At 53.9% G+C, this 27,990-nt stretch overlaps 12 protein-coding genes across 12 annotated transcripts; 5 read left to right on the top strand and 7 right to left on the bottom strand.

Annotated features, from left to right (window-relative positions):
* Window positions 1-862: 862 nt before the first annotated feature.
* On the bottom strand, window positions 863-1,782 carry PHYSODRAFT_339330 (hypothetical protein; the record flags this gene model as incomplete). Its single annotated transcript, XM_009537257.1, has 2 exons — window positions 863-1,141; window positions 1,216-1,782. The coding sequence occupies 2 exons, from the start codon at window positions 1,780-1,782 to the stop codon at window positions 863-865; spliced, it is 846 nt and encodes a 281-aa protein (XP_009535552.1).
* Window positions 1,783-2,270: 488 nt separating this feature from the next.
* PHYSODRAFT_362017 (hypothetical protein) lies at window positions 2,271-3,204 on the top strand (the record flags this gene model as incomplete). The annotated part of the gene is made up of 2 exons (XM_009537256.1): window positions 2,271-2,713; window positions 2,812-3,204. Exons 1-2 carry the CDS (start codon window positions 2,285-2,287, stop codon window positions 3,202-3,204), a joined length of 822 nt encoding a protein of 273 aa, XP_009535551.1. The 5' UTR covers window positions 2,271-2,284.
* A 137-nt stretch (window positions 3,205-3,341) lies between these two features.
* On the bottom strand, window positions 3,342-4,947 carry PHYSODRAFT_318767 (hypothetical protein; the record flags this gene model as incomplete). The annotated part of the gene is made up of 6 exons (XM_009537255.1): window positions 3,342-3,623; window positions 3,711-3,946; window positions 4,017-4,106; window positions 4,168-4,257; window positions 4,331-4,507; window positions 4,578-4,947. 6 exons carry the CDS (start codon window positions 4,945-4,947, stop codon window positions 3,342-3,344), a joined length of 1,245 nt encoding a protein of 414 aa, XP_009535550.1.
* A 70-nt stretch (window positions 4,948-5,017) lies between these two features.
* On the bottom strand, window positions 5,018-6,055 carry PHYSODRAFT_463939 (hypothetical protein; the record flags this gene model as incomplete). The annotated part of the gene is made up of 2 exons (XM_009537254.1): window positions 5,018-5,199; window positions 5,299-6,055. Coding segments are annotated over 2 exons (939 nt in total), but the record flags the coding sequence as incomplete, so codon positions are not given.
* Window positions 6,056-6,988: 933 nt separating this feature from the next.
* Window positions 6,989-7,378, bottom strand: PHYSODRAFT_456404 (hypothetical protein; the record flags this gene model as incomplete). Its single annotated transcript, XM_009537253.1, has 1 exon — window positions 6,989-7,378. A coding segment is annotated over one exon (390 nt), but the record flags the coding sequence as incomplete, so codon positions are not given.
* A 5,285-nt stretch (window positions 7,379-12,663) lies between these two features.
* On the bottom strand, window positions 12,664-14,347 carry PHYSODRAFT_524442 (hypothetical protein; the record flags this gene model as incomplete). The annotated part of the gene is made up of 2 exons (XM_009537252.1): window positions 12,664-13,500; window positions 13,571-14,347. 2 exons carry the CDS (start codon window positions 14,345-14,347, stop codon window positions 12,664-12,666), a joined length of 1,614 nt encoding a protein of 537 aa, XP_009535547.1.
* An 823-nt stretch (window positions 14,348-15,170) lies between these two features.
* On the bottom strand, window positions 15,171-15,803 carry PHYSODRAFT_288651 (hypothetical protein). The gene has a single exon (XM_009537251.1). The coding sequence runs from the start codon at window positions 15,584-15,586 to the stop codon at window positions 15,218-15,220; it is 369 nt and encodes a 122-aa protein (XP_009535546.1). The 5' UTR covers window positions 15,587-15,803; the 3' UTR covers window positions 15,171-15,217.
* A 1,058-nt stretch (window positions 15,804-16,861) lies between these two features.
* PHYSODRAFT_305754 (hypothetical protein) lies at window positions 16,862-17,530 on the top strand (the record flags this gene model as incomplete). Its single annotated transcript, XM_009537250.1, has 1 exon — window positions 16,862-17,530. The coding sequence occupies one exon, from the start codon at window positions 16,862-16,864 to the stop codon at window positions 17,528-17,530; it is 669 nt and encodes a 222-aa protein (XP_009535545.1).
* Window positions 17,531-17,658: 128 nt separating this feature from the next.
* Window positions 17,659-18,432, top strand: PHYSODRAFT_524670 (hypothetical protein; the record flags this gene model as incomplete). Its single annotated transcript, XM_009537249.1, has 1 exon — window positions 17,659-18,432. One exon carries the CDS (start codon window positions 17,659-17,661, stop codon window positions 18,430-18,432), a length of 774 nt encoding a protein of 257 aa, XP_009535544.1.
* A 5,000-nt stretch (window positions 18,433-23,432) lies between these two features.
* PHYSODRAFT_446873 (hypothetical protein) lies at window positions 23,433-23,858 on the top strand (the record flags this gene model as incomplete). Its single annotated transcript, XM_009537248.1, has 1 exon — window positions 23,433-23,858. A coding segment is annotated over one exon (426 nt), but the record flags the coding sequence as incomplete, so codon positions are not given.
* Window positions 23,859-23,906: 48 nt separating this feature from the next.
* On the top strand, window positions 23,907-24,227 carry PHYSODRAFT_525902 (hypothetical protein; the record flags this gene model as incomplete). Its single annotated transcript, XM_009537247.1, has 1 exon — window positions 23,907-24,227. The coding sequence occupies one exon, from the start codon at window positions 23,907-23,909 to the stop codon at window positions 24,225-24,227; it is 321 nt and encodes a 106-aa protein (XP_009535542.1).
* Window positions 24,228-25,763: 1,536 nt separating this feature from the next.
* Window positions 25,764-26,144, bottom strand: PHYSODRAFT_288650 (hypothetical protein; the record flags this gene model as incomplete). Its single annotated transcript, XM_009537246.1, has 1 exon — window positions 25,764-26,144. One exon carries the CDS (start codon window positions 26,142-26,144, stop codon window positions 25,764-25,766), a length of 381 nt encoding a protein of 126 aa, XP_009535541.1.
* Window positions 26,145-27,990: the final 1,846 nt, after the last annotated feature.

Raw genomic sequence — 27,990 nt, 5'->3', positions numbered from 1 at the left:
TATCCTAGCCACCGCAGCCGAAGTTGCTGGGGTAGCCTTAGCCACCACCGTAGGACGAGTACTACCAGCAGTATGGGCAATAGGATGCCCGAAGCCAAAGCGGGTAGTAGTCGAAGCCGATCGTATCCATAGACACCCTTGCTGCAACTGAAGTAGTTTTTGCCGTAGTAGTTGCTGTCGCAGTCTCCCACCGTAGTTCTTGGTAGGCGTAGAATCGGTGGCCATGGAGTCTTCGAGACGGCGATGGTAATACTCCGGTGGTCGTAGTTCTCCCTGAAGCCGAGGTGGCGGTGCAGCGGCGAAAGAACGATTGCCATTGGAGCAGTATCGGCGTGGGCCGCGTGCAGGGTGGACGAAGCAACTCACAAGTTGAGTGCAATGAGGGCCTTGGTGGTGCAGGGCAGCTCGGGTAATCAGTTGGTGCGGTAGTCGTATGCAAATTCACACTTGAGAGAGCTTGGACGTTGTTGGTCTGGCCGTTATCTCGCTCACGTGCACTGTTCGCGCTGGTGGTGGCGTGCCCCCCCCCCCCCCCTTGTGACTCGACTAATCCAACCATGCCTTTGAAAAATCTCAGTTACCGGAACTACTTGTCGGCAGCTCGAACCGAGTCCCATATCACGTTCTCGAGTAGTTGTCGTCTAGAGGCAATGATCTCGCAGCAATGCGACATCACCATGGCATGCGTTGAGGGCGAGTCGACCGAAGTACCAAAATGCCTGGGTGTATGTTGCTGCTGTTCAGTCTCACTACGCAGCAACACGTTCACGTGGCACCCAACGGGACTTATTGATTCATGAGCCCCAGTGTTGACAAGACACCGCCGAACCAGTACACGTATCGATTCCTGGGTCGCATGTCTTCATTGCACTTCATTTCCACGGTAGACAGACCACATTGTGCTGGATTCTGCGAGCATGACACAGCCGTCCGGTGCCACCAAGCGCTTCATTGCGGCACGAATATCCGTGATCAGAAACCGGCCCTCGCCTAGCTGGAGAATGCATCGTGACTGGATCGTGTTCGAGTTCGAGTTCTCGGATTGACGTATAATCTGCGTGAATTGCGTTTGCGGAGGACAATCCAATTCGACGAGATGCCAAACTGCGTTCGACGCCACCGTTGCGTCAAAAGGCAGTGTCTGCGCCAATTTGTAGGCCATTGTGGGCCATTTGATCCATCCCCGTCGAGCATTTCCACGTGAACGCTATCCACTGGCGGTTTGAATTCGTCAAAAATCACTTGGGCATCCTGGAACTGCGCGTTGAGTTTGGATTCAAGCGTGTCGAAGGAGCCCGCACTGATGTGCAGCTGCGGGGGCACATTGATACCGGCAAGTGCCGTTGAACTCGTAGCAGACGCTATTGTCGCTTCCAACTGACTCGAAAGTTCTCCAAATGCTCTAAGCCGAAACCTCAGCTCTTCGTTTTCATCTTGAGCAGCTTTCAGCCGCTGCTGCTCAGTCAAGACAGCAGCCTCCCACTTGTGCGGCGCTTGACTTGGCCCCGCTCTCTCTCGTTGAAGCTGGAGGAACGCGACTCGAGTCTCCATCGCCTGGATCTGCTGCCGTAGTGCACCCAACTCCTGCTTACGTCGAAGCCACGACGGTGTCTTCTTTGTGGGAGCTTTTGGCAGTACAGGTCCCTCCATTCGAGTAGTTTTGCGCTTCTTAGCCGGCTCAGCAGGTCTGCTTCCTACGCTCTTGAGGGCCAGTCTGGAATCTGTGCTGCTCCGCTGCAGAGAACCTTGATCCAAGTGAGCCAGACTGTCGAGCTCGCTCATGTCCCTCAGAAAGCTGTCCAGCAGGCAAGCACCTTCGGGTTCACCGACGACTTCTTCACAACCACTAAATGTAGTGCCGCTTTCAACCATTGCACCGACCAATATCTTGGAGCTATCGGTAGTGGACTCGACTCAGCCAAAGCCGATCTGTGAGTGGAGAAGGTGGTGGTAAGGCAACGCGCAGCTTTCATGTTGACTCGGCCAAATGATGACGGCAAGTCAACCAACATTCCGACCTCTACCTACCAGTACAGTACTGTACAACGCAGTGCAAGTAGTCTGCATCTAAGTATGTTCCAGTGCATGTGGCGGTGCGGGTTGTAGTTTTTTTTCTATCGTGTAGAACGGTTCTACCACAATATTCGCAGTGTAGAACCCCTCACCCCTCGCCCTTGCTATTAATCAATCGGTAATTACCGGTATTTACCGGTCTTTTTTTCTGGCGCATTGCGCGCCTTGGAGCTCAAAATCACGTTTGGACCATACAAGAAGGCGCGCAAAAATGGCAGACAGCGACACCCCGGACTCGCTCGATGCGCCGTCCCCGTCCCCGTCCCCTTCCGCGGGCGGAGGCGCCAGCTCCCCGTCCTCCTCCTCCGCCGCCGCGGCGCCCTGGGCCGTGCGCATCCACGAGAAGCGCGCCAAGGCCTTCCGCTTCACGACCGTCACGGACATCGCGCTGCTGCGCGAGGTGATCAACCACAAGCCCTGGGCCAGCTCGCACGGGGACATGGCCAAGACGTGGGACGTGGTGGCCGCCGCCTTCAAGCGCACCGTGCCCTGGTCCACCAACGACGGGCGCGCCTGCAAGCGCCGCTACCTGGCGCTGGCCGAGGCCTACGGCACGGCCAAGCTGCAGAAGCTCAGGGGCTCGGGCACGCCCGTCATGAACGCCCAGCGCGAGTCACTGCTGGCGCAGTGTCACGCCATGGTAAGTTAGTTATTAAATTCTGACAATAGTTATTGTGATATTGTACAATATCACGATAGAAAGCTGACCTATTGTGATATTTGGTGCTGGTACCGTAGACGGAGGAGGACCTGCGGCGACGGAGAGCGGCCAAGGAGGCAGACCGCAGACCCATCGCCCAGCTGGCGCTGGAGGACGCCACCAGGTTGTCGGGCAACGTGGATCCTGAGATTAACGCGCTGGCGACGGAGGCGGCGAGAGTTACCGAGGCTACTGCTGGACCTACCGGACAGGATTTGACGCTGCTGCTGAACGATCCGAGGGTGCTGATGCGCCAGCGAGAGCTGGAGCTGGAGGAGAGACGGATGAAGCTCGAGGAACGCCGGGTCAAGCTGGAGGAGCAGCGCTTCGAGCAGCAGCGACAGACCGCCGAGAAGCAGCTGGAGATGATCGCCGCGCAGACCAACGTGCTGCTGAAACTGGCGGAGAAGCTGGCGGCCACACCGGAGTAAGACGCCTGGTCTTGTGGTGGTTTAGCCGTTAACTGCCCGAATCCTCTGCATACGACGAACTAGTTGTGCTAATTGTTGACAACCATGAACACCAAGTGTTAACGTCGGTTTTCCGTTGTTGAAGATGTTACAGCGTGCTAGGCTGCGTGGACGTCGAGGTCGAGTTGTCTGCAGAGCCGCGCGTGCGCGCGCTGCTGCTTTTGGCGCGTTATCTCTTGGTGAATGTGCAGCTGCGACGACTTCTTCAGCTGCTTGCGGCGACGTAAGGCTCGATCGGCTTCGTTCTCGAGGTGGTCGTAGACTTCACGCAGGTGTTGGCTCTGCCTCCGACAGCGGATTTGGTCGCGCTCCGCCTTGGCGTCGTTGTCAAGCTGAATTGCTGTCAGCCGTTCTTCGAATCGTAGCTGCTTCAAGCGTCTCTGTAATGAGGCCAAGTAAACAGTTTTATGGTGAGCTGTGGTTAGAGAGGAAGGAAGCAAACAGGGTGAGCGTACGAGCTCCTGGACGCTGCGCCGTCGCAGTGTGTCTTGGACGAGATCGTGGCCTTCTGAGCGGGTTTGCGCATATCCGACTTGCAGTATGGTTAGTGAAGGCAGGCCGTCACCTCGAATGAGGTCCAAGAAGGAGGCAATGGCTTTCAGCTCGGCGTTGCGGGACAAGTTGAGTTCGTGCAGCTCCTTGCAATTGCCTCGCGCCAGTGTCTCATTCAGGCGAAGTAGCCCTCGGTGTGGAATTTCGTTGTCTGGACCAGCATCGTCGTGCGAATGTCAATCAAATATTACAAGGTTGTACGCAGAGATGAAGCAACGCACCGCTGAGGTCGAGTGCCCAAAGTCGCTTGGCCGGAGGTGACAGCAAGAACGGGCAGAAGCGAGCGATGCCCTCGCCACGAGCGAAGTTTGCTGGTTGATAAAAGTAATGAGAGGCATGCACAGGCAGAGGAATACTGATCAAACAACTTACCCGAGAGATCGAGTACTTGGAGACGAGGGCAACAGTTTGTGGCCAGAGTGGAGCTCAACGCTTCGAACTCCAGCGCACGCAGCTCATTATCTGCAAAAGCAAAAGACGAATCAAATGAGTTGCGCCCCCTGTTGATCCTGAAGTCGAGTCAGTTTTCACGTGCCTGCTATTGCCAATGATCGAAGGTGTAGCAGCTTGCCCGCGGCTAAAGCACGGACGAAAATGTCGATAGAGGACTGAACGCTGTTGTCCGAGATGTCCAAGTGCTGGATCTTCGTTGGTCGATTCTCTAGCATAGCCGTCGCAATGGTCCGAAGTCCATCATCACTTAGGTGCATGCCTACAGTGACGATTACAATGGTCTCGTTAGGCGGAGGGAAGGTATTGACCAGCAAATCCGCACAACTTACTCGACAGATTGAGATGCGTGAGCTCCGGCCAACCCGACGATAGCTGTCTGCTGGATGTGAATACTCTTGCTAGTTGATTCGCGGCCTTGGGATTGCTCAGCGGGTTCCCACTAACATCTACGACTTCGAGGTGTGGACACCAGAGTGGTTTAGCCTGGAAAACTTCCAGTAGATGACCCATAGCCACCTCATCAGCAGTAATAGCCACACAGAGGAGCTCTCTTAGAGAGCTCAACGCCTTCAACTCGACCATCTCGCGCAGCTTGTGAACTGAAGCAAATGAACACAAGTTGTGTGAAAGATTAAGGCTCCGCAGCACCGGTGCAGTTGATAGGCAAGCAATAAAACGCTGTAGATCGTGGTTCGTCATTTCAGCATCTGCAAACAAATACAACCAAAAGTTATGAAGATGCGAGTAAAACATTGGTAAAACTGCACGCACTGGATACGTCGATCGCCTCTAGCTTCAAGAACCTTTCGTTCTCAAAGCTCCAGCTCCAGTCCCTCACATAGCGACTGCTGAATGCATTGTTAGCTAGACTCAGACGTCGAAGTGCTGGAAAGCACGCGTCTCGCCATAGCCTAGCAAGATGCTTAAACTGCAAGTCTTCCAGCGATAAGTCTGCCCCAAAGCACAACATTGTTCATGTTTGAGAAAGTATCAAGAGCTCAAGGGAAGAAATACACAAAACTTTACCGATCAACTCGAGAATTTGCAGACGGGAGCTCACATGATCCATGAACAGAGTCTGCAAGAGCTGCTCGAAGGACTTCCCTCTGTCAGCACTCAGCCCAGTCACTTTATAGAGTGAGATCTGCTTCACAGCTGCAAAGCAGTCGCTATCGTCGTCAGGATCGTCATCTTCGCCGTCGCTTCCTCTCTCCAGCAGCTGAATGACCTTCACCACATCCACCGCGTCGGCTTCATTAAACACAAGAGCTGGCGTCTTACCAAAGCGATTGTGAATGCGACTCGTACGTGGAAATTCATACGCAACAAGGAACTTCTTCACTCCTTGAGCGTTCTCAAACTCTAGCGGCAACGCGTTGCAAGCTTCGTAGAAGGAGAAACAGCTAGCACTAGCCCAGACTCGATCGTGGATCGGCAACAACTCCATCACTTTAGCTGGAAAATCGCTCTGACGGTTCTCCAGTAGGCGGTGGACGAGATATCGTCGTGGTCTTGGAGGAGGGCAATACAGTTCGTAGAATGCTTTGACACCAGCAGCCGTGGCCTTGTTCACGTACGCAGTCACTCGGGCGGGCTCCAAAGGGTCCAAGAAGGAGAGAATGCGAGCTAATAGCTCGATGTAAGGGGCTTTTGAGACGGTGAAAAGCACCGGAGGGCCTTGAGGGAGAGCTAGAAGGTGTTTCTTCTTCTTCCGGTGATCTTTATCGCGATGTTTCTCCACGGGGTTGAGCAGTTTGGGCACCCAGCGGTTGAGTCCGAGACTCGGTCTCTTGCTCTTGCTCTTCTTCTTCTTCTCTGGCTTCGTGGCTACATCCTGACCTCCTCCTCCTTGAGCAACGTCCTCGTCATCTTCGGATTCGTCGCTGTCTTCTTCATCATCGGAGCCCCGCGGAGGCTTTGGAGCTGTCGGTTGTCTCGCCCAACTCGCGGGTGGGAACGATGAGACCGCCGACACGGCGACTGGAGCAACTGGAGGAGCCTCATCAAGAGGCGTCGGTGCAGCTGTGATCGCTTGTGGCTTCGGTCTCTTCACGATTCGTTGACGCAACGACGCGAGTAAATTACCACCGAACCCCGTCACCCTCAACGCGCGGGTACCAACGCGCGTTCCCCCCGTCGGAGAAGAAGAGCTCTCTCTCTCCTTCTCCTTCGTGGCCTTAGGACGCGCTGGAATCCAGTGCTTCACCATAACCAGCGACGCTCCAGGAAATAGAGATCCCGATGCAAATAGGCACTTCGAAGCCAAGAGTCATGGGCCCCTCCCTATCTGTAGAGTGTCGAGTCATTCTGACCATGTAGGACTCTCGTGCAGGACTCGCCTCCAGGTGGCGACCAAGCAAGGACACATCAGGTGTCGACTTGAGGGTTTCTCTACTCGAGAATTGGCACCGCCATTGCCCGGTCTCACCGAAGTCATAGGGATAGATAAAGCGCCAAAACAGCAGCCCTCCCGCCGCTCCCATGACGTGCATCATGCACGGCATGGGATGCACTGCATCTGATACCTTGGTCGACGTTTACCGGCAATGAGTAGCCTCGGTGCTTTCGTGTCAGTGAGGCAATCATTGTCACAAATGCTTGAAGCACCTTTACTGCTAACGGGAAGGAAGGGGAAATAAGTAGGCTGTATTTTGTTGTTGTTGTTGTTGTGGTGGGGGGGGGGGGGGCATTCTACACATCGTGAATAAAGGAGGCGGGTCGTTCATTCTACCTGGCCTTAGCAGGACGCCGAGTAGTAGCTCGAGGCCGAGTGGCCCGTTAGCTGCATGGGTTCGGGGATGGCGTTCGCCAGGTACCGGCTCCGCGCGATCTGCTCGAGCTGCTTGAGTTGTCCTAGGTGGGCGGCCACCTGGCTGCGCAGCTTCTCGTTCTGTTCCTCGAGCTGCTGCACAGCCGCCACTTGGCTCTTGGCCGCGCCCACCCACTCGTTGAGCGCCGAGCTGTTGTTGTCCCATCCGTCGGCCGTCGATTGGTCGTAGTGCTGGTGCTGGGACCGCTCCAGCGCTTGACGCTCGCGCTCGAGCTTGCGCGCGTGCAGCTCCTCGACCGTGGACTGCAGCTCCACGACCTGCCTCTTGAGGAACTCGATCTCGAGCTTCTGGCGCTGCTGCTGCGACTTCGGCTGCGCGGTGCCGTCTTCCGTCAGCGTGGGGCGCGGACGCTTGCGGCTGCGCGGACGGGCGGGCGTGCTGCGCTTCGGACGCGCGGCTGAAGCGGTTGAGGGGCCCGCCGAGTTGGCGAACCCGAAGAGGTCGCTGAGCACCACCAGGTCATCGTTCGTTAGCGACGAATCGTCCGAGAGCTCGGTGCTGGACGGGCTCATGACCTCGGGGCGAGGTGCGGAGCATCCGTAGTCGTGTCGAATCGGAGCGTGGCTGTGGTGGTGACTGTGGTGCTCGTCGATGAACAGTGAGGCGAGGTCGCCGTTGTCGCTCGGAAGTGTCATATTCATTGGATTGGGTTGTGAGAGGATGGTCGAGTTGCTTCGGGTTCCTGCGTGGGGTGCGTGGCACGAGGCAAATTGGGGACTGTGGGGTGGGAATCCAGCCAGTGTGGCAGGCAGGTTTACAGGCGGGTGGCGCAGAGCTCCGAGAAAACGCGGCGGCTGGGCATATGCTCGGCTCGGTCTGTCGGGAGAAAGTCCTCTGCTCTGCGAAAACCTAGGCCCCGAGACTGTCGGACGGCCGCATGGCTCCGGCACATTTATGCGTCCGCCGCGGACTCAGCACCATCGTTGAAGATGGTGCAGAAATGCCGAGCCCGGCGCCCAAAAGAGACCGTCGAGCACCCAAAGCGTTCGGTTGTGGGCCTCGAGGCGTCCGGCTCGGACAGGTTTTGTTGTTGTTTGTTGCTTGCTCGTGTGTAACCTTTGGCAGACCCGAGACTCGAAGCCAACCAACCAAGCTCCACCTTCATGTGGCCTGGCTAGTCGACGCTCTCTCTCTCTCTCTTTGCATCTCGAAATCCTTTCTTCGCGTGTTTCGGCTCGAAAAGTTTTAGAGAAACCCCGGACATTGACCGAACACGCAGCGTTCGTTAATCGACAATAACAACCACAACACCCTAACGAAGAGGATCACGAGAGTCGTATATTTTTGAGGGTGCTACTCTTTGTTTGATGGTTGTATGGAGCTTTTAACAAGTGGACAGCCTTGCCTTGCCGACGAGATGTCAGCGTCGGAGGAAAATGACCCGCGGCTTCACCGCCACCACCGCTTTTCCCGAGCTTCAGCTCTTTGGGACTTCCTTCTCAGATTTATATCTAGCGGGCCGATCTTGCTTTCGGAGCCCATGAAATTTTTTGAAAACCTGCCGGCGCGCCGGGGCTTTCCACCTGGAGTCGCGGTGCAGACGATTGCGGACCCCGCTCGCCGCAAACATGTATGTAATCTCGGCGATTGGGACGGCGGACAGATGGAAGGATGCGCCTGAGCAACAAGGCAACTTTTTCGTTGGTCACGGACGCCAAGGTGTTGTTGCTTTGATTTTAGTAGAAGAGATTTTATTTGGACTACTATGATAGCCATTAAAATCCTAAAGAAGATTTCATCATCACCACTAATGGCGATTCTCTTGGTAGCTGCATGCTGCTTACCCGTACTTGTCCTGGTTGTTCAAGGATTAATAGAAAACTGTCGATACAGTCCTCCATCAACTTGCCTTGTTCAACTGTTTGTGGACTCATCTTGTCCCTCCGTGTTGTTGCTTTGATGTAGTGGCTCGCCTTGTGGTGGATTGAGGGCATCTGTACTGTACCCCCTGGCCTCTTCATTGAGGAGCGACTGGTCTCAGGTTAGCACTGCAAAGATTGCCATGCCGCTCGGGCTCAGGCTCAGGCTGCTTTTACTCAGCTGGCTACAGTACACATGCTCGTCTGGCCGGCTAATAGACACGCTCCTGTGGTCTTCTGCCGCAGCAGAAGTTTGAGCACGTACAAGAGCAGACTGCGAGCTGGGTTCAAAACCAAGCTGCACAAGACGCACAGCGCGGCTGCGGTGCGTACAGTACGGGTACTGTAGTCGACGCACTGCAATTGGAGGCAGCTAACCACCTGCTCGGGGCCGCTGATCAAATGGCGCCAGCTGTGGGGCACACCTTCTACGAGCCCGAGCCCGTCTACTTCAAAAGTGGGCTCCCCCTAAAACGAGAGCCAAAAGTCGCACAAAATGGGCTCCCTCATGGTAAGTACGAGATCAAGGAGCCCTGGTTCGGGCTCCCCATTGGCTCCCCTCCAGGGCTCCCCAAATTTAGCTTCAAATCTATGACGGGCTCTTCATAGTAATATCTGATTGGCCAATTTTACCTACTTAAGGCGAGCAACTTCGTGTGATCGATGCGCCACGCTAGAAGATCGAGCTCAAAGATCGCCACACTAGAAGATCTCGCGCCGCTCATATGTGTACAGCCGCTCCGAGGCCACCCCAGCGTCGCCGATAGTCCTTCCTTTCCCTCAAGGAGCTATGCCTTTTCAGGTTAGAACCTGGAGATACTTCAATGACGGCCAATCATCAGCGAGATATTTAACACAGGTGAGGGGGAGCCCTTAACGAGGGCTCACAGTTCTGGAGGGCTCCTTTCACTTAACCTATTGAACTCAAGAGCCCAGGAGCCCGGCTCTCCCCATGGCTCTTAGAAGGTGCGCTGTGGGGTGTCAAGCTGGATCGTTTGACTCGGCAAATCGGCTGCTTGGGTCCCCGTGCCCCACGTCCAGATCGAAAGAGGGGGGGGGGGAGATGAAATGGAGATGGAGTGTCACCCGGCATCAAAGCAGTGGTCCGTCGGGGTGGATGAATAAATGGCTGGCTCAGAGGTTCCTCCCTGCCTCCTCTCAACTTAAAACGATGTGGAGGGGGCAGCTTCGACGACGTTCGTTCGTCTGCGGGATATCGCGTGGCACCCTATAAGCCCCTCGACGTCGAGCTCGGACAGCCGGACTCTGTGACTGACCCACCCGAAGCTGTGTCAAACCAAACCAGTTGCGACAACATTTCAATTGGACCGTTTCCTCCGTTTGAGGGGCCGCCCGCAACGCCAACAGAAACGAGCTCGTTGCAAACATGCATACTGTATAACACGTGATCGAACGAAGGGACCATATTTTGGTCATTTTTACGGTCCCCGGTCGTGGCGAGCGCACGACAAGACGCAAAAGTTGGGACAGTCGAGCGATGTACGGACTCATCAGGAGTGCACATCCGAGCCTGCATCCTCCTCGCCGCGTTGTATCCGCGACGAGCGCCAAGAACTGAGTTCGTCGGACTGGACTGGAGCGCTCCTGCTCGTCCTACCCAAGCGGCGCGAAGTTGTTACATGTACTGTAGCAGAAATGCCATTTACATGTACTATCCTGCGTTATAATGTCGCTGCGGTTCTCGTTTGGGAGGGCATGTGCGTTACATTATTACTGCACATTGCGGGCAGAGGTTGGAAAACCTGCCCGTCATACACAGACGGAAACTCGTTGAAAGACACTCGATTTCTTCGGTGTCGAGATTGCGTCCAGCTAATGGCTTGGAGTCAACAATCTAAAGGGTTACTGTACGACTACAAGACTTTCCGTGTTTTATGACGGGCAAGTTTTCCAACCTCTGCCCGTTATGCAACTCGTTTGGGAGGACGCGCAACATTTAATGCCGAGTCCATTTCGTACGGTATACAGGACAGCAGCACGGTATTTACTAAAGATTCAAAATCTCCCGATGAAGCGAAAATGAATGGTTGGCTTTGATGAGGTGGCATTTTGGAGTCAAGAGTTAACCAATTTCGGCGATCGTTTTGACAAGTGCCTGCCTGCCTCTAAACACTGGCGAGATCTTCAGAAAAGCCAAGCCAACCAAGCTGGCAGCCAGGCAAATCGATCGCCATGCCAGCCGCAAGGGTTCAGCTTCAGTCTGTTGGAAGTCATCATCGCACTTGTCCAAATGTTCGATGGGCCCTGCACTTTTATCATAGCGGTCAACTATGGAGAACGCATTGTAAAGGCTTCGAATCGTTCGCGAGGAAGCTCTACCGAGGCTACATGTAGGCACCCCACACACGTCATTCCTACCGAGATTCAATGCATTCTACCGGCCTGGGCGATTCCACCCGGAGGACAATGCTTCAGATCACTTCAATCTTGAAGTTGCCCTCAATGTGACGACCATGACGACCGAGGGAGGTCTTCAACTTGGGCGGGCAAAGTGGATCAACCGAGGCCACGCATGTCTCGTCACGACGATTCTACCAACAAAACTACGAACTCTACCAGCATCTCGCGTCGGATCGGACAAGTAGCGCACTCGAACTTCGAGTCGAAGCTCCTTCACCGGCCTCCGGGGAGCGAGCTGAAGTAGAATTGGAACGCTCATAATAAGGCGCTACTCATCGCTGCTCTATTACGCTGGAGAAATCCACCCAGCGCAAAAATTCCAAGCACCAGTCGGGGCTTTGCCGACCAGTTTCAGCGTCTCAACGCGTTGGCTGCGACTGGAGCTCCAGGCCGGACTCATGCGTCGAATGCATGCAGCCTTTTCCACCGCGTGACGCCGCCATGACCTGGTCATGCAAGGCAGGACTTACGTACACAGTCTATTTTCGGTGATATATTGGAGTTTGTATAGGCAGCCCATCACCCCACAATGTGACCTTCCCGCAGGACGGATGTCATCCGCGGGAAATGGCTTTGCTCCGCTGCGCTCCGCAAAGGCAGTCGCTGCGCTCCTGCGATAAAAAGATTCTCTCACCTGGCGAGAACAGTGCTCGGCTCGCTGGAATGCTCGTCGCTGGGCCCGCCTCCGCAAATACCGCGCGACCCTGCTACGCGGGCACCTCGCGCGGGTTTGCTGCGGCTACGCTCCTCGCAACCGCGAGCCTCCGTTGGTCCTCTTCTATATAACATTCACCCCCCTCGACCCCCATCAAAAAAAGACTGTGTACGTAAGCACTCTCGGTCATGCAAACCCGATTGCGTCCACGCACAGCGCCAGGATCGTCTTTCGGTGGGTCACACTCCTGAAGTCGTTGCATTGTGCGCAAGGAACAACCCACGCGAACTGTAAGTATTCTCTTGCTTGCTTCATCGCCAGGTAGACATGGGTCCCTCCCTCTCCGCTGCAGCCTTTTCTTCCTCCTGAATGAGACGGTGATTATGGGCCACAGGCTCGGCGCCGTCTCGGAATTCATCCATCGACGAACACCTCACGCCATCTCCTGGGCTGTTGACGAGCCCACCCAAGCGCGTTCCCACTCACCCGCTGTGGAATTTTTAACTCGACAGCACACTGCTCCATGCCACCAGAATTCAGCTGTGAAGGCTGCATTTCTCTAAATATTCTTCCTCCATAGATTGTGAAGTTTTACTGTAGCCACCCACCCCTCCGAGAATGGAGACCCATCGCCAAGTGATCCAGAGCACTATAAGCTGATGTCCGTGTCTGCACCCGACGTCGCCGGGGTCACCGTAGCGTTCCTCGCCATCATTTCATCCAGTAAAAGGTTTTCCAGTGTCTGGTTGATACTCTGCCGACTCTGCTGATACGCAGCAAACACCATCTCTGTCAGGAGACCCGCTTCGCGGTTCTGCTCTTGCTGTTGCTCCATGTCTCCTTCTGAAGGTCGGCTTGAAAGAGTAGGCACCGAGTTGGTGTAGCTTCGGACGACACTACCAGGGGACCCGTCGGGGAGCGTTGCGGCCTCCATAATCGCATAACCTTTCTGCACGAGAAGCACTGGAGATCTGGTACCGTCCTGCGGGTTCTTCACGCTTGTGCTGGCATGCCACACGTACACGATGCGTTGTGTCTCGGTGAACCGCTTCATGACTGAGAGGTTGACAGAGTTTCCCAGGTCCTTCTTGTCGCTTGAACCTTTTCGCGTCAGCGGCATGATCGTCCTGGAGAACAGCATCTCGTCCGTGTTCTTGATGATCGTCAGCTGACTGTCCTCGAGCTTGAGCTTGCCTTCGCCGAACGATCGCCACACCACTTCATCCAGCACTGTGTAGTCGAAGGGCATGTACTTCTTCTCCTTGTACTCGAGATACATGCCGTCTGTAGGTGAATATTTCATGTTGGCGCCATCCTTCACATCCACCGCTGGGTCGGATGCACCGAGGCCGTGCTCGCTCAAGACCTTGTCGACTTGCGGATACCGGGCGTCCACATCGCGCACCATTTCCTCGAGCACTTCCTCCTCCTTCCGGGCTTCTCCTCCCTCTTGACTACTGCTGTTCTCCTGAAGCTGGTCCCAAATCTAACCAACAACAAACTCTCATCAGCTCCAACACTTCATCAGTGCGTTTAACCAGGCTCTCAATACCCACCTTTCTCTTCCGCAGCAGCCGCTCGAAGCTCTTGACAAGGCGCATCTGGCTCTGCACCATCTCGCGCAGCTTCACGTTCTCCAATTCAGCCTTGGCCTTCTCCTCTCTCTGTCTCTTGGCGATCCGCTCCCACAACGACACCTCCGGCTGCGCAGGTGCGCCGAACTCGTTCAATCTTCTAGTTACCATGGCCGTGGGCATCTCACCGCCGACTCCACTCAGCTCCTTCTGCTCCTGTTCTCTCTGCTGCCTCTCGAGCTCCTCCCGATTCCTCTGCTTCAACGAGGTCAGCTCCACTTCTAACTGCTCCGACTTCTCTCGTAGATAAGCCAGCTCCTCCTTCTGCCTCTGGCTCGTGCTCTTGTTGGTCTTGGCCTTCTTCTGCGGCGGCTCCACGCCTGACGCCTTGGAGGCGGCAGCGGGGGGCCTGCCCTTCCGTGGTCTCTTGGGTTTCGGTGCTTCTACGGCGCTTTGAGTTGTCGGAGCGGTCGGAATCGGCACTGATAGCATCTCTGCAGCTTTGGCAATTGGATGGGACTCTGTAAGTGCCGTCCAGGGCAGCGACTCGTCTGTTAACGCCGCTGCAAGGCTGTCGGTAGTGGCCGCATCTGTCTGCGGAGCTCCAGGCGCCAATAATGCAGCCTCGAGGCTCGAAAGACCGGCATTTGATGCTGCTAGGTCTAGTGTATGTGTGTTGATTGCTGGAGAAGCTGTGGTGTCCTGTGAGAGCCACAGATCGAGGTCTTGCAGGAAGTCCGTGGGCATGTCCCCCTCCATGCTCGGTTATTCGTCGATTTTGAGGCTTCTACAGCGCGGTGGACGGCGAAGGGGGGCTTGGAATGCAGGGGAGATGAAGGCAGATCAGGCGCAGCAAGTTGCAGCGCGAACGGAGGCGTGCGGCGGCCGTGGTGCTCCGAGGAAGAGGCGCGCGGATGGTGGTGCGAGGCTCGTGCCGTTATTGCAGGTGGAGTGCGTTTTAGTGTTATTTGTAGTGAGTTAGTGTAACTTATGGGTAATACCTACCCGTAAAATAAAATTTGGTCAGAATGACGGTAACTTGCCGCACAGTACATGTACAGTAAAGTGCGTCGATAAGGATGAATATCGTGACGGTGCCGACATACAAGAACTTGACTTGGCCACTGTATGGCGGCCATGGCCCAATCAGATGTCCAATACGTTTTTTCAGCGAATAAGCATCCCGTAGATCCCTATTTTGGCCAATCAACATGGTTAGGGGTAGGTATATTTGCTGCCAACACTATGCCGACGTATAATGTCGGCAACGCGGCCGAAATATGTATTCATCCCATAGGAAATCTAAGTAATAAGGATATAATATACATATCTGTTCTGCTGCCGACAAGTTACTTAGCTTTTGTATTGCCTTTGACGAGCTGATTTGAGCCGTTTGCAATAGCGTTTCAACCATTATCACGAACTCAATCGAGTTTCCTGGGCACGCCTATCGACCTACCCATAACATGAACAAGCAGCACTCAGTGAGAGCTGCTCATTCAGTATTGTCGCTCAGGCGGAGCTTGCTGCATACCGCACGAGCGAAGCGCTAGGATCCACTGCAGAATATACAAGAAAACCACTAATTTATTCCATTTATTATCAATAACTTATTCCTACTCAAGAGTACTAGACGCTAGTGGTGGGGTGTGACTGCGGAGCATTCCACCTGCAGCGATACCCCACCAACAGTGCCAGTCCACACAGCAGCAGCAGCACCCCACCAGCGTCGTGTTGTTGGTGCCAACACCAGCACGCAAGCCGCAGCAAGCCACAGCAGCCACGCCCTCCTCCTGCTGCACGCTTCCCTATGCTCGTCGCCTCCCAGCAGGTCGCTGCGCCCTTGCGCTCGATGCCCTTACCGCCCTCGCCTTGGCGGCTACCCTCCCCATCGCCCCACCTCCGGTCCGCCGCCTCTTGCCGTTCGCTCCGGTTCTCCTCCTCCTCCTTCCCGCCGTCTATCCTCCACGGCGCGGCCGTCGTGTCCTGCGCCGCCATCCTGGTGCCCACCGCCCTGCTTCAGGTAACCGTCATCGTCGTGCTGCGCGCCATCTTCCTAGCCTCCACCGCGGACCACTCGCCCACCGTCGTGCAGCCTACCGCCGTCCTCCCAGACACCACCCACATCTTGGCAGGCGGAACTATGCAGCCCCCCCTTTTCGCCGACGTCCTTCGGCTCGCCGCCCTCCTTGATGACTCCTTGCGGCCTGGCCTGCATCTTGGAATTGACATTTGAGTCAAATAATTTGACCAATAGATTAACCGCTCAACTAAATGCTTATTTCTACCAATCACGACGCTGTCGGCACGTCATGGTATGGAACGGGCGACATTTTATATTCTACGACAAGACATGAATCCTCGCTTGTACCCATTGAGTGCCAAATGTACTGAATTAGTTATATGATTCTACCAATCATTTGGTCCCGTTAACATTCCGCCAATCACAGTTCCAAAACCGAGCCTCAAGAGGAATCTAAAGGTCGCGAGAGGGAATCATGAGGATCGCTGTAAGCGCGGGAATCGCGCCAGGTACATGTCTGCGTGTCTCATTAACCAAATGTCGCTCTGCTGCTCACAACTCCCATGGTGACCGCCACTTCCAGACCGTTCCAGACGCGGCTACGTCTGACCAAGCTTCAGTCGCTGCTAATATGTCATCACCGTCGTGATCTACCGGGTGCTACCTATGCTGGGCTGGCTGCGTGGGCTCAAGGCGAGACTCTGGTCGTGAAGTCCGACATGAACTACATATTGCAGTAAATCAGTGCATTTGCTGTCTGTATGTGACGAGTCAAACCTTTAATTATCAATATACCTTTTTCTTTTAATGTATATCAGGCGTTCCATATCGACGCACTTTACTGTAACTTACATGTACTGTGCGGCAAGTTGCCGTCATTCTGACCAAATTTTACATGATGTAAGTCGCTAAAACCACAGCTACCGTAAAGAGAAAGTCATATCATACTGGAGAGATGATCACACCAGTGATGACAAGACATTCAGAAGTGATCTCAGTCACGTTATTGCCGGTATTTTTTCCGGATCGAGAGAGTTTGTTATGGTGTATTCCCGGGGCGAAGCCAAGGGAATTATGTTTTCCACATAAAATAGTAGTACCGATATACTGGTACATCCACCGGTTACGACTTGCCTGTTAAGGCCTCCGGGACTACTCGTCGCGAGCTCTCCCTCCGTCACTTCGCTTCTAGAAGAACAAGCATCAAGCCAACCAAGAAAGAGGGGGTATCTACTCCATCAAGCTGCACCATGATCACCCGTGGAGCTCCTGAGTCCGCCAGCGCGCCTGCCTCGCCTTCATCCCGTGCCCCCGCGGTACCTTCGGATAGCGAGGCACCTGCTGCCACCGCTGTCGTCGTCGACGTGACCGGCGGGGAAGAGCCCTGGACGGCGACCTCCGCGAGGCGCACGTCTGACCCTCCCCTGCTGCGATCGAGCAAGCGATCGTCTGCGCGTAGCGCGCCCGACACAGCGACAGCTGAGGCCCGTAAGGGCAAGAAGGCGGCGGCTAAACGGCTGACTGCCGGCACCGCAACTTCAGCTGCGAAGCCCCCGACGCGCGACACAGCGGGAGAAGAAGGCTGCGCCTCCCCCGGCAAAGAAGACGAAGAAGACAGCTGCGCCAAGCGTCCAGCCGGTCACCGCTCTGACCAAGGGTTCGACCTGACAACCTTCATGGCCTCGTTCCAGCCCGGGCGCGGTGGTGCGACTGACGATCCCTCGCAAGCTGAGCGCGGTGCACCCACGGCAAGGCCCGTGATGTGGCCTCGGAGCTGCAGGCACTCCGAGACGAGGTGGCGCGCCTACGCGGGCTCGTCGGAGCCCACGGCCCACCTGCTCGAGACTGTACACGCCTTGGTGCCACGACGGATCCCAACACCAGAGGCGAGCTGCCACCGGCGGAGCTACGTCAGCTGACGATAGCGAGCTTCCCTGAGGGCGCCAAGAAGGCCAAGGGAGACTACAACCCGCCGCAGGCACACCTGCTGGCAGCGAGCCGCATGTTTCGTGCCTTCGGGACGGAGACAGGTAAGCCCCTGTCTGCTATGTCCTTTGTGCTCTGGTTGCGGGAGCTGGAGTGCGTTAAGTTCCCGGTGACGCCTGCTGTCTTGATGGCGATATTCAGCGGGAGGCTCGGCTCGCGTAAACTTACGGTCATGCACTTCAAGGAATCGAGCGAGATGGAGACACTCGAGGACGGATCTACCAACGCCAACTACTCGAGCGACTTCAGCGCTACGGCCGCTCTCCCGACGGCATCCATCCGCTGTACGACCTACGAAGACATCCTGGATGCCATACACGGTCTGAGCGCCCTCGGTCAAGAGGTGTGGTACGACCACATGCGAAAGTTGACGTCTCGGCTTCGCGCCTTCGTCGCGAAGAACAAGTCCGCGGACCCTACCAATACTCCGGCTCGCGTCCGCCTTACACTGCTCTACGTGAACAAGTTCGTGGGCACCGCGCTGGGCCACATGCAAGCCGACAGTCAAGCTAATGGCCGGAGACGTAGCATCGGCTTTCCGCAACATCAGCATCCACAGCAAGAGTGTCTTCCTCTTCGCTGGGCTGATCGAGGAGGAGAACGTACTGGTGATCGAGCTATCCGCGCCGTTTGGATGGACTGGCTCCCCAGGTTTTTTACGAGGTCGTCGGCGGCGCCATATCTTACGTTCACGGCAATCACACCAACGCCGCGTACCCGGATGGCTTCTTCAATTATCACTGGGTGGACGACCACATCAATGTCGCGGTGGACGTTGGGTCCTCGTGTGACGACGCCGACCGGTCGCTTCGGTTCGCTATGGTTGCCGTGCTAGGCGCTGACGCTATCAACGACAAGAAGTTTACGAGTTGGAACACCCGCCAACGCGTGCTCGGTCTGGAATTTGACTCCGTCGCCGAGAGCGTTTCCATGCCACCAGAAAAAGTGGAGAAAGCCCGTCGAATTGTGGCCTACATCGCGTCACATCTCAACCGTAAGGCGTACAGGTCACTCATGGGGAGCCTTCGTCATGTGGCTACATGTATCCGCGCTGCCCGGCCCTTTCTCCAGCGACTCCGAGTACGAGAAAGCCAACTCCATCGCTTCCAGCGCGTTTCAATCACGGACGACATGAGGCAAGATCTACTGTGGTGGTGGCAGATTTTACATACTCCCCATCTCAATGGCGTTTCGTTGGAGTACTTCAACGCACTCCCTCCGCCTGACACGGTGGTCGAGATGGACGCTTCCGATTTTGGCCTATGCGCCTTGGATGTGTCATCTAGCTCAGCGTTAACCTACGCGTTCTCACCGGACGAGCTGGATCATATTCACGCGTTCAAGTCTGGCGTCGCTAACGGGTTCGACATCAACTTCCGGGAACTGCTGTCGTGCGCATTTGCGGTTCACGCCTGGGGACAACGATGGTCTATCCTCGCAGGGCAAGACGGCCGACCTCACCACGTGCACTTCCGGATTGACAACACTTCCGCCGTCGCCTGGCAGAACAAAATGGCATCACGGAACCCCCGCGCTCAGCTTATCATTCGGCTCCTTAGCTGGTGGGAGGAATCATATCATCTCCGGTTTTCAGCGTCCCACGTCGCCAGATCCGACAATACTCGCGCAGACGCCGGCTCCCGCATACCAGCTAATTCGTCTTACGCAGAGCTGTTTGCTTCACTAACTCCGGGCTGGTCGCAGATTACTCCGACTGTGGACATACAAGGGCTGGCCAAGATCTGGCAGCGTATCTCCGAGCTCACTCCGTTGTAGACTCCACGTTTGATCAATACCGTCGATCTCTAAGCAAGTGGACGGCTTGGTCTACCCGCCGGGGAATTCCTACATGGCTCTCCGGCGTTCCGCTTCAGGAGCAAGTACAACACATCTCCGACTTCGTGCTCCACGGTTTCCAGTACGGCTTCGGCTCGGGTGGCCCCATCCGCAGTGAGTCTATCATGGGCGTTGTTCAAGGCGCTCGGTATTTCTTCGCTGCGTCCGGCTACGAAGTCCCGCTTACACACCCGCACATTCGCATGCTGCTCAAAGGGATCGGCCGCCTGGATGTCGCCCGTCAACGCAAGGCGCCAGTGTCTCTGGACCTGCTGGAAGCGTGCTTCCACAGACTCGCATTCGACGATCCCTTTGACCAAGCCCTCTGGGGAGGGGTGCTGTGCTTGGCGTTCTCCTTCCTTCTGAGGCGTTCCGAAATCGCGGCGATCAGCAGTCGCTCTTTCAAGTGGTTTGCGCTTCGAGCCTAAGATATCGTCGTTCTCGACTCGACGGGCAATCCGACGCTCTCGCCGCAGCTTGCCCAATCCGTGTGCCTGCGCCTGATCGGGTCGAAGACGAACCAAGGTGGCGCGCCGACGACAAGAATGATCTCACGGTCTGGACATCCATTTCTCTGCCCAGTGTTTGGCGCGCTCATCCTTCTTCAAGCACGAAAGAGTCTCCCGTCAGTATCCCAGCGGCGGTGTACCTGTCTCGGAGAGGGATCCCGGCATGCGTTTCGTCTGTGGACGTCGCCGACGCGATCAAGCATGCAGCCTCGTCCACTGGGAAGGACCCACGGCATTTCAGCTGCCACTCCCTCCGCTCCGGCGGCGCGACGCATATGTATCGCTGCGGCACAGACGCACTGACTATCCAGTTCCATGGGCGTTGGGTCTCTGATGCATTCAAGTCATACACCAGGCTCTGCGAGGAGTCCATCACTACGCTGGCGGCGGACATGGTGACCGGTACTACGGGGATTCGACTTTGCATTAGTGCGGCACACTTGCACGACCATTGGGGGGCACCGCTCTCCTCGACCCTTTTTCGGATTGAGCTGATGGTCACTGCATAAGCCGCACAATAATGTAATTTCGTTTGCCCCCGTAAGATTGTGGAAATCGCAGTTCGTAAGAACTGTCGTTTGCGCCCCTGCGGATGTTTGAGATAATGCAACACTGGTTTGCGGGCTTTGGCCCGCGGTGTTCGCAGTTCGGTCTTTTTTTACTGTATTCCAAAACCTGCACGGTAGAAAAACTTTATGCTCTTATTTTTGTACTGTGAAGTATCATGCGTCCATTTGCTGGGTCGCTTACGATGCTCGATCTGCCGTGGTGGATCTATTAATGCATGAACTCACACTACTGCTACATGTATTCATGCTGCATACTGCACAGCTTCAAGCTGCCAGACTGAACTTCGGTTCATGTTGAATGTATAATGTGTTTTTTTTTCTGGAGTTATATGTCCAGTTGTGACGCCTGCAACTTGATTTTGTAGAATTGCTATACTGACTTCCATGTCGTTTAGCTCTCCTCACTACGAAGTCGACTCGCAACAAACACTATGCGCCCACTACCATTAATCAATAGCGATAATTTTGTTTTACTCACCGACGGTTTATTGTTCCTGCTGCTGACATGTACATGTAGATATTGTATCTTAGAAATGACAGCCACATGTCTAAACTAACTTAGCCGATACGACGGCGACTCTGCTCGCTTGCTGCCCCGACACGGTCGATTCCTCACAGATTACATTGATTGACTGCTCACCCCTCTTTATTATCGCTGCTGCCTGGTTAGCTTATCGCCAAAACATTGCTCTATGAATCGTTTGCGCTGCTATGCTGTAGTATAATTGCTGTACAACTGTCATTGCTGTTGTTTCAAATGGCTCTTTAACCGATAATGCAACATAAAACTTATGTTACATTACCTCAAACATCCGCAGGGGCGCAAACGACAGTTCTTACGAACCGCGAATAAGATTTTATGTTGCAGTATCGGTTTAAGAGCCATTTGAAACAACAGCAAATGACAGTTGTACAGCAATTATACTACAGCATAGCAGCGCAAACGATTCATAGAGCAATGTTTTGGCGATAAGCTAACCAGGCAGCAGCGATATTAAAGAGAGGTGATCAGTCAATCAATGTAATCTGTGAGGAATCGACCGTGTCGGGGCAGCAAGCGAGCAGAGTCGCCGTCGTATCGGCTAAGTTAGTTTAGATATGTGGCTGTCATGCCTACACGTACGATATCTACATGTACATGTCGGGAGCCACAACAGCAGTAACGATAAATTGTCTTTGAGTAAAACAAAATTATCGCAATTGATTAATGGTAGTGAGTGCAGACTGTTTGTTGCGCGTCGACTTCGAAGCGAGGAGAGCTAAACGGCATGGAAATCAGTATAGCAATTCTACAAAATCAAGTTCCAGGCGTCGCATTTGGACATACAGCCCGAATAGCCCCAGCAAAATATACACATTATACATTCAACATGAACCGAAGTTCAGCTTGGTAGCTTGAAGCTGTGCACTATGCAGCAAGAATAGCAGTAGTGTGCGTTCATGCAGATCCGCCACGGCAGATCGAGCAGCATAAGCGACCCAGCAAATGGATGCATGGCACTTCACAGTACAAAATAGGAGCATGTGCTAAAATTCAAGAATTTCTTCATGCAACGCTCTTCTACGGCACACGTAGCACTACTATATAGGACTAGTAGTAGTAAATAAAGTTTTCTACTATGCAGGTTTTGGAATACAGTAAAAAGTCTACCGAACTGCGAATGCCGCGGGCCAAAGCCCGCAAACCAGTTGGTAAGTACGGAGTTAGTGCATGGTCGTCAGGGATCGGACAACATATATTGGATATTGATTGTCGGCGAGGCAGTCATCACAATCAATATTGTACCAATCAATATTTGCCCCAATATATTGCCATACTTGACTTTAGTATGGCGATATATTGTACAGTACTAGAGTATATGAGTACGTTGAGTAATGTTAGCATGAATCTTCATGGCACTTATCCCCAATGGTTAGCGAGTCTTTACCCCTAACTGTACGTGTCCGAACATGATTGACGGTCTTCCTAGTGTCTAAAGCGAAAGTGACCAGACAGAAGCATCGACGAGCAATGTTGGAGACTCGGTTGGGGTACCTCTCCCTCTTTCATGACGTCTGTTGCCAAGGACACAAGCCAAGTTATTATCACCGACGTAGGTACCGCAGTAACGCTGCAGCTCTGAGGTCTAAGTGTCTCCCCTCCTACGCATACGAAGTCTTTTCGCACGTAGTCGCTCAAATTTATTACGTATACACGTTGGTGCCATTACGTGGCTGTAAATAAAACAGAAGTGCAGCCCTGCGGGCCTCAAGGCTACTCTCATGGAGAAAACCATAGCTCGATAAGAGAGCAAGTCTACGTATACTTAATTCAGTTGTTCAGCGCCATCGACCCCTCGACGCGAAACGTGAAAAAAAACGGCGCCGTTGGAGGCCATGATTATAATCATGGAAACGTACATGATCGGAAAACATGATTTGTCCAGGATTGGTAAGAAACATTTCTTACCGAGTGAGGGAGAAACAGCGCGATCAATTTAGCACTTGCGACGCTCGCGGAGGAGGCGAATGCGATTGATTCTCGTTCTGAGGAGTCGGCGTTTCCCAATCGAAGGTTTCCCGTGAAGATGCCGCGCAACGCACGCGGAAGCGGCCAAGGCAGTGAGGCCTACTGCGAAGGCCAAGGTGAAGCGAAACAGGATACTGGAAGGCAAGAGCAACGACGCTCATACCGGGGTCCGGGGCTCTGCATGACGCCAACTTCAGACGCGACCAAGAGCACGCTCGACGACGGAGAAGGGTGTGAGGAGAAGAGAGAGCACGACAAAGAGCAAGCTGCGATCATGGGTAACTCTGTGGCCAGTGATGGCGATGATGAGTACGATGCTGCGGGGGCTACTGGGGTCCTGCTAGTGGGGTGTGCGTCTTGCCGCGATGGTGATGGCCACGAAGAACACGGCGGGGACGGCAGTGCGGCAATCTCTGTAAGCGTGGAGCCTCCTTTGCTCTGGCACACAGACTGGGCTGCATGGAAGATCTATTTGGCTGAGTACTGCGAGCGCACCAAGCAAGTGTTGCCCGTGAAAGAGACCCTGTCTCGTGCAGAGCGTATCAAGCGCTTAAAGTGTACTAAGAAAGGAAAAGAAGTCTCTATGAAAGAAAACGATGACTCCCTGTTGCTCCCCGAGGCGTTTGACCCGTATCAGCGGACTTACATTTGCACCCACGGTTGGAAAAAGAGGAAGTCACGCAGTGAAGGTAGTCGTCCAAAGCAGCATATACGGTTGACGAATTGCCCGTTTAGATTCGTGATACAGTGGAATTTGTCAAGGGGCGAGCTGCAAGTAAAGCTTGGATGCTTTACCCACAATCACCCGGTATCGGCTGCTGCCTACGCGACGTATCCGACTTCTCGTGGAGTTGACAATCAACTTGTTGAAGCACGTGTGGAAGGTATGTTGGCCGTAGGTGCAAAACGCGCTCGAATCTACGACTATCTTCTGGAACACGATCAGAATGTCATCCAAGTTGATGTGGATAACATGGTGCGTGAGCATAAATCGTCGGTGTCAAGTGTTGACGATAACGAAGCTACCGCGAGAGAAGTCGCGACTTTCGCAGCAGCTGATCCAGAGAACGTTGCATCTATTGCAGATACTGATGCAGGTGAAACGGGTGTCATATCGCTGGCGAGTGCACACATGCGCCGTGTATATGGCCGATTTAGCGAAGTGCTGCTAGATACCCCCACCGTCCGAACATGCCTACATCGATGACGAGGAACTTCAGCCGTCAGAGCTCGCGCAAAAGCTAGTGCCATGACTATGTGCCCTAGAGGTTTCTCAAAGCTTAGCACTATCGCCACAATTAATACATGTAAGCTTTGCTCCAGCTTCCTTAGAGCTCTGCTCATTGAGACGTAACGATTGGGATGACGGCAGTCACTCTATTTCCCAAGTATCAAACCAGTATTTGCCCATGATTTCTCTTGCAGTAATTCTGCAAAGAAAGGAGAACCACACGAAGGGTATCTTCCGCGTCCTCAACGTATCTTCTCCAATCTTCCTCAGATGGTACTCACTTTAGTTAGGAATCGCTCGTCCAGGATTAATCCTGTACATCGTCATGGACGTGTCCATTACTATAATCCTGGCCTCCAACACCTGCCAAAAAAAAACTGAGACTCGATTAAGTACTGACGATGAATTGGTTTTTGATGACCAGCGAAGTGCTATTAAGGCTGTCAGAAGTATTCAATAGGCAACAGCCACGGAAAAAGGAGAGGAAAACTAGCTTATGGTGCTCTTTAATATCGTAAGATAAGGTCGGGGCAGTTTTTCTTCCTGAACAATATTGACAATAAATAGTGGATATTGATGACATCGCTACAATACAATATTGATGCCCAACAATATTACAATTTTACAATATCAATTTTTATTTTCCGATCCCTGCATGGTCGTTGGCACATGCATCCATTAGGGGCTCACAGCAAACAGTCCTCCCTTCATTAGCATCCACAGCGTGTATCCACTCCTCTTACTTACTATGCATAGGCAAACTTCGAGCTGAATTTTGACCCCATTGGGTTCGTGAGCCACATCCACCACGTGTCTGACAAGAATAACTACTGTGTGACTGCAGGTGCCCTCGACCGAGGAGGGGGCCGTGCATCCCAAAGCGTCAGAATATCGAGGATGAGCGCCTCAAGAAGCAGAAGACGGGACTATAGCCCATGATCGAGGAGCTGCAAGCTCGAGCGATAGCGTTACTGTAAGCACTGGAGAGGTCTCAGCATCAGTTGTACGGCCCGACGAACGACGGATTGGACAACAGCTCATCGCTCAACGTATGGGTGAAGGCTGCCTATATCCAAGTGTCGTAGCCGTGCAGCAGCTCGAGGAGCAGCTGGAAGCTGCGCAGTCAATTGGCCACCGACGTCGGCCAGTCCAACCAGCTCGATCTGATCGCGAGGAGGCCGAAAACTGAATTCAACAGAAACCTCTGTTAGCATTGACTTGCAACTAACATAGCAAAAATATCGACTTTTAGCGAAGCCGTCCCTAGAGGTCACCGCACTACGAAAAGGTGCTGCGTAGAACGCGTGAGGGGGTCATAGCGACTGGATGGGTGTCCTTTTAAGAGCTGACCCGCTATTATCTTCCTACGCCACGTGGAGCCCGCTTCGATAAGCAACAAGTCGGTCGCCCAGTATCTACAGGGGGCAATGAAGACGTTGGCACCCTGATAAGTACCGTAACGCAGAAGAGAGTTTGCAGGAAGAGGTGTTGCTGCTATCGGTCACGGAAGAGCTAGAAAAAGCTGGCCATCTCTACGGCGTCTAGTAATATCTGTGCGTCCTGAGGAACTCCCTGTACAACTCCGCGAAATGCAGGATGTCGCTCTCTTTGAGGCCTTGGGAAAGCGACAGCGTCATCGACCGAGCGGTAGGCGCTACGCCAGTTGTGAAACGTTTGGTTCAGAAACGAGGGCTCTTTCTTCATCCGCTTGAACTGTTCCGGCAGCCTGTCGAACCAACCGCGCTCTTCTTCGTCTTCTGCAGCAACAGCAGCAGCGTGGTGCGTCTTGTGGGAGCGCAAGAGTCGGTGATCAGCGCCCGCCTCAGTCGACAGTGTGGTGCTGCTGCCGAGGAAGGCGGCGGCAACGATCAGTAGGACGGTGGAGACGTGCATATCGCGGTCGTAGCCTTCAGTTGAATGGTGCGACTTGGGAGCTTGGGAGTAAGTTGAGAACTGGGGACTGAAGTCGACTTAATTTGGTTGAGCCAAAAAGGCATCGGTGGAGGTGAACTGGTGGAGTGTGTGTGCTGGGTACGCAACACGACGGCACAGATCCTTGCGTTAATCTTGGCTGGAGACGTGTGGCAACATTGGATCTTGATTCATCAATGTACAATATAGTTGATACAGAAGCTTTAAGCAAGTTATCTGTTCATTAGTAAGAGTTGCGTAAAGGACATGTGAGATTTGAAGAAACGTTTAGACCAGCAAAGCGCCTTGAGACATATTTCCGTTACAATCGTTTTAGTCAGGGTATTATATGTGAAATCTTCCTCATTATTTGATTATACTTCACTTGTATAATATGTTGTATAAAATCAAACAGCGTATAGAGTGTTCAGTTTAGTATGCGCATTGATGACATATCGATTACGTTATGATTGTGCAGGCTCGTGCCTTTGAGCTGTGGGCCACAGCTCAAAGGCACGAGCCTGCATAATCGTAACTTCCTGATGGTGGTAAGGAGCCACAGGCTGTGGCTCCTTACCACCATCAGGATGCACAACATATGTAATTCAACTGTTTGAGAGGAGTGCACATTTGCTCCATCACACGACTTAGAGCGCTTTAAGCAGTCTGAATACATGATAGAAGCATGACACACGACTGTGTGATGCAGTCCGCGCGCATGCGTCGTTGTTTTCACGACATGAAAGAATTGCCATCGCGTTTTGGACAAGAAACGCATTGCGTCCGTAGCAGAGGTGAACTGTGGGTCATCGTGCGGCACTCTAGGTTTTCCGTGCGGCACTCTGGGAAACAAGTGCTGCAGTGCAGACTCGTGTGTATCTCCTCAAAGCCACACTTTTAGTGGGTTTAGTGGCCTCCTGCGCATGATCATGGTAGTAGTGGGTTGATTCTCAGGGTAATTTGATCCTCTGGGGCACTCTGAGCCACAGCAAGATGAGGCGTACTCTGGGATACATTCTCCAGAGACACTTTCTGCCAGACTTTAGGCACTCATCGTAAGGGAAAGTCCGCGGCTGGACTGAGTGTTCTCTGAAATTCTGGGCGTGCACTCCCAGGATTCACACTTCCAGCCAGTTGGGCCCATCTGCGGTCAGACGCTGGATTCATCCCGAGAAATCACTTCTCTCCCACAGTCGCCATCCATGTCACACGGGTACAGCCGCGCCGTATCCAAGTCATCCACCAATCAGCATCCGATACAAACTCCAGGTCACAGAGGTGACGGCACATCGTCGGCAATTTTCTGGGGACCGCCTCGTGTCAGTGGCCTCCTCCTACTGCAGGTAGCTCTCGGTGGTGGCCCCGCACTGCGGGCGGCTGCTCGTACTCCTTGTGCTCGCGCAGGTGCTGCTGCTGCTGCCGCTGCTGCTCCGCCTTCTCCTGCACGGGACGGCGGAGTAGCGCTCGGGTCTCTTGGCGACGTCTGCGGGCGGCACGTGGCGGTGGGGGCCTCCTCCTACTTTTTGCCCAATAAGGGGGATCCGTAACGAGCGCTGCTCGCGGGGGGCTCGCGGGTGCTCGTTATGTTCGTATTTAAATGGGAGAGCCGAAAAACCTCAAAAATCGTGCTCGCTCGGCAGGCACGAGCTCGTAGATTGGGGTTTTAGTGCTCACTTGCCCATCTGCTCGTGGGATGCTTGTACTATCCTGTGAGCGAGCACGTGTTTATGCTGGCTCCCAGGAAGTTTACAGTATTTGACTTTGGCTGGATGATGGGTCGTTGTGCTGCCGCAATTCACTAGGCTTGGCAGTATATGCATTTTCCGCG

Source organism: Phytophthora sojae (genome assembly GCF_000149755.1).
Source record: "Phytophthora sojae unplaced genomic scaffold PHYSOscaffold_10, whole genome shotgun sequence".
Lineage (NCBI taxonomy): Eukaryota > Oomycota > Peronosporomycetes > Peronosporales > Peronosporaceae > Phytophthora > Phytophthora sojae.
Note: the sequence above shows the minus strand (reverse complement) of the source record. Positions and strands in the feature narration are given on the sequence as shown.

Coding starts and splice junctions, on each gene's coding strand:
- PHYSODRAFT_288651 (XM_009537251.1), bottom strand. CDS start 15,586: ATGGCGGCGCAGGACACGACGGCCGCGCCGTGGAGGATAGACGGCGGG.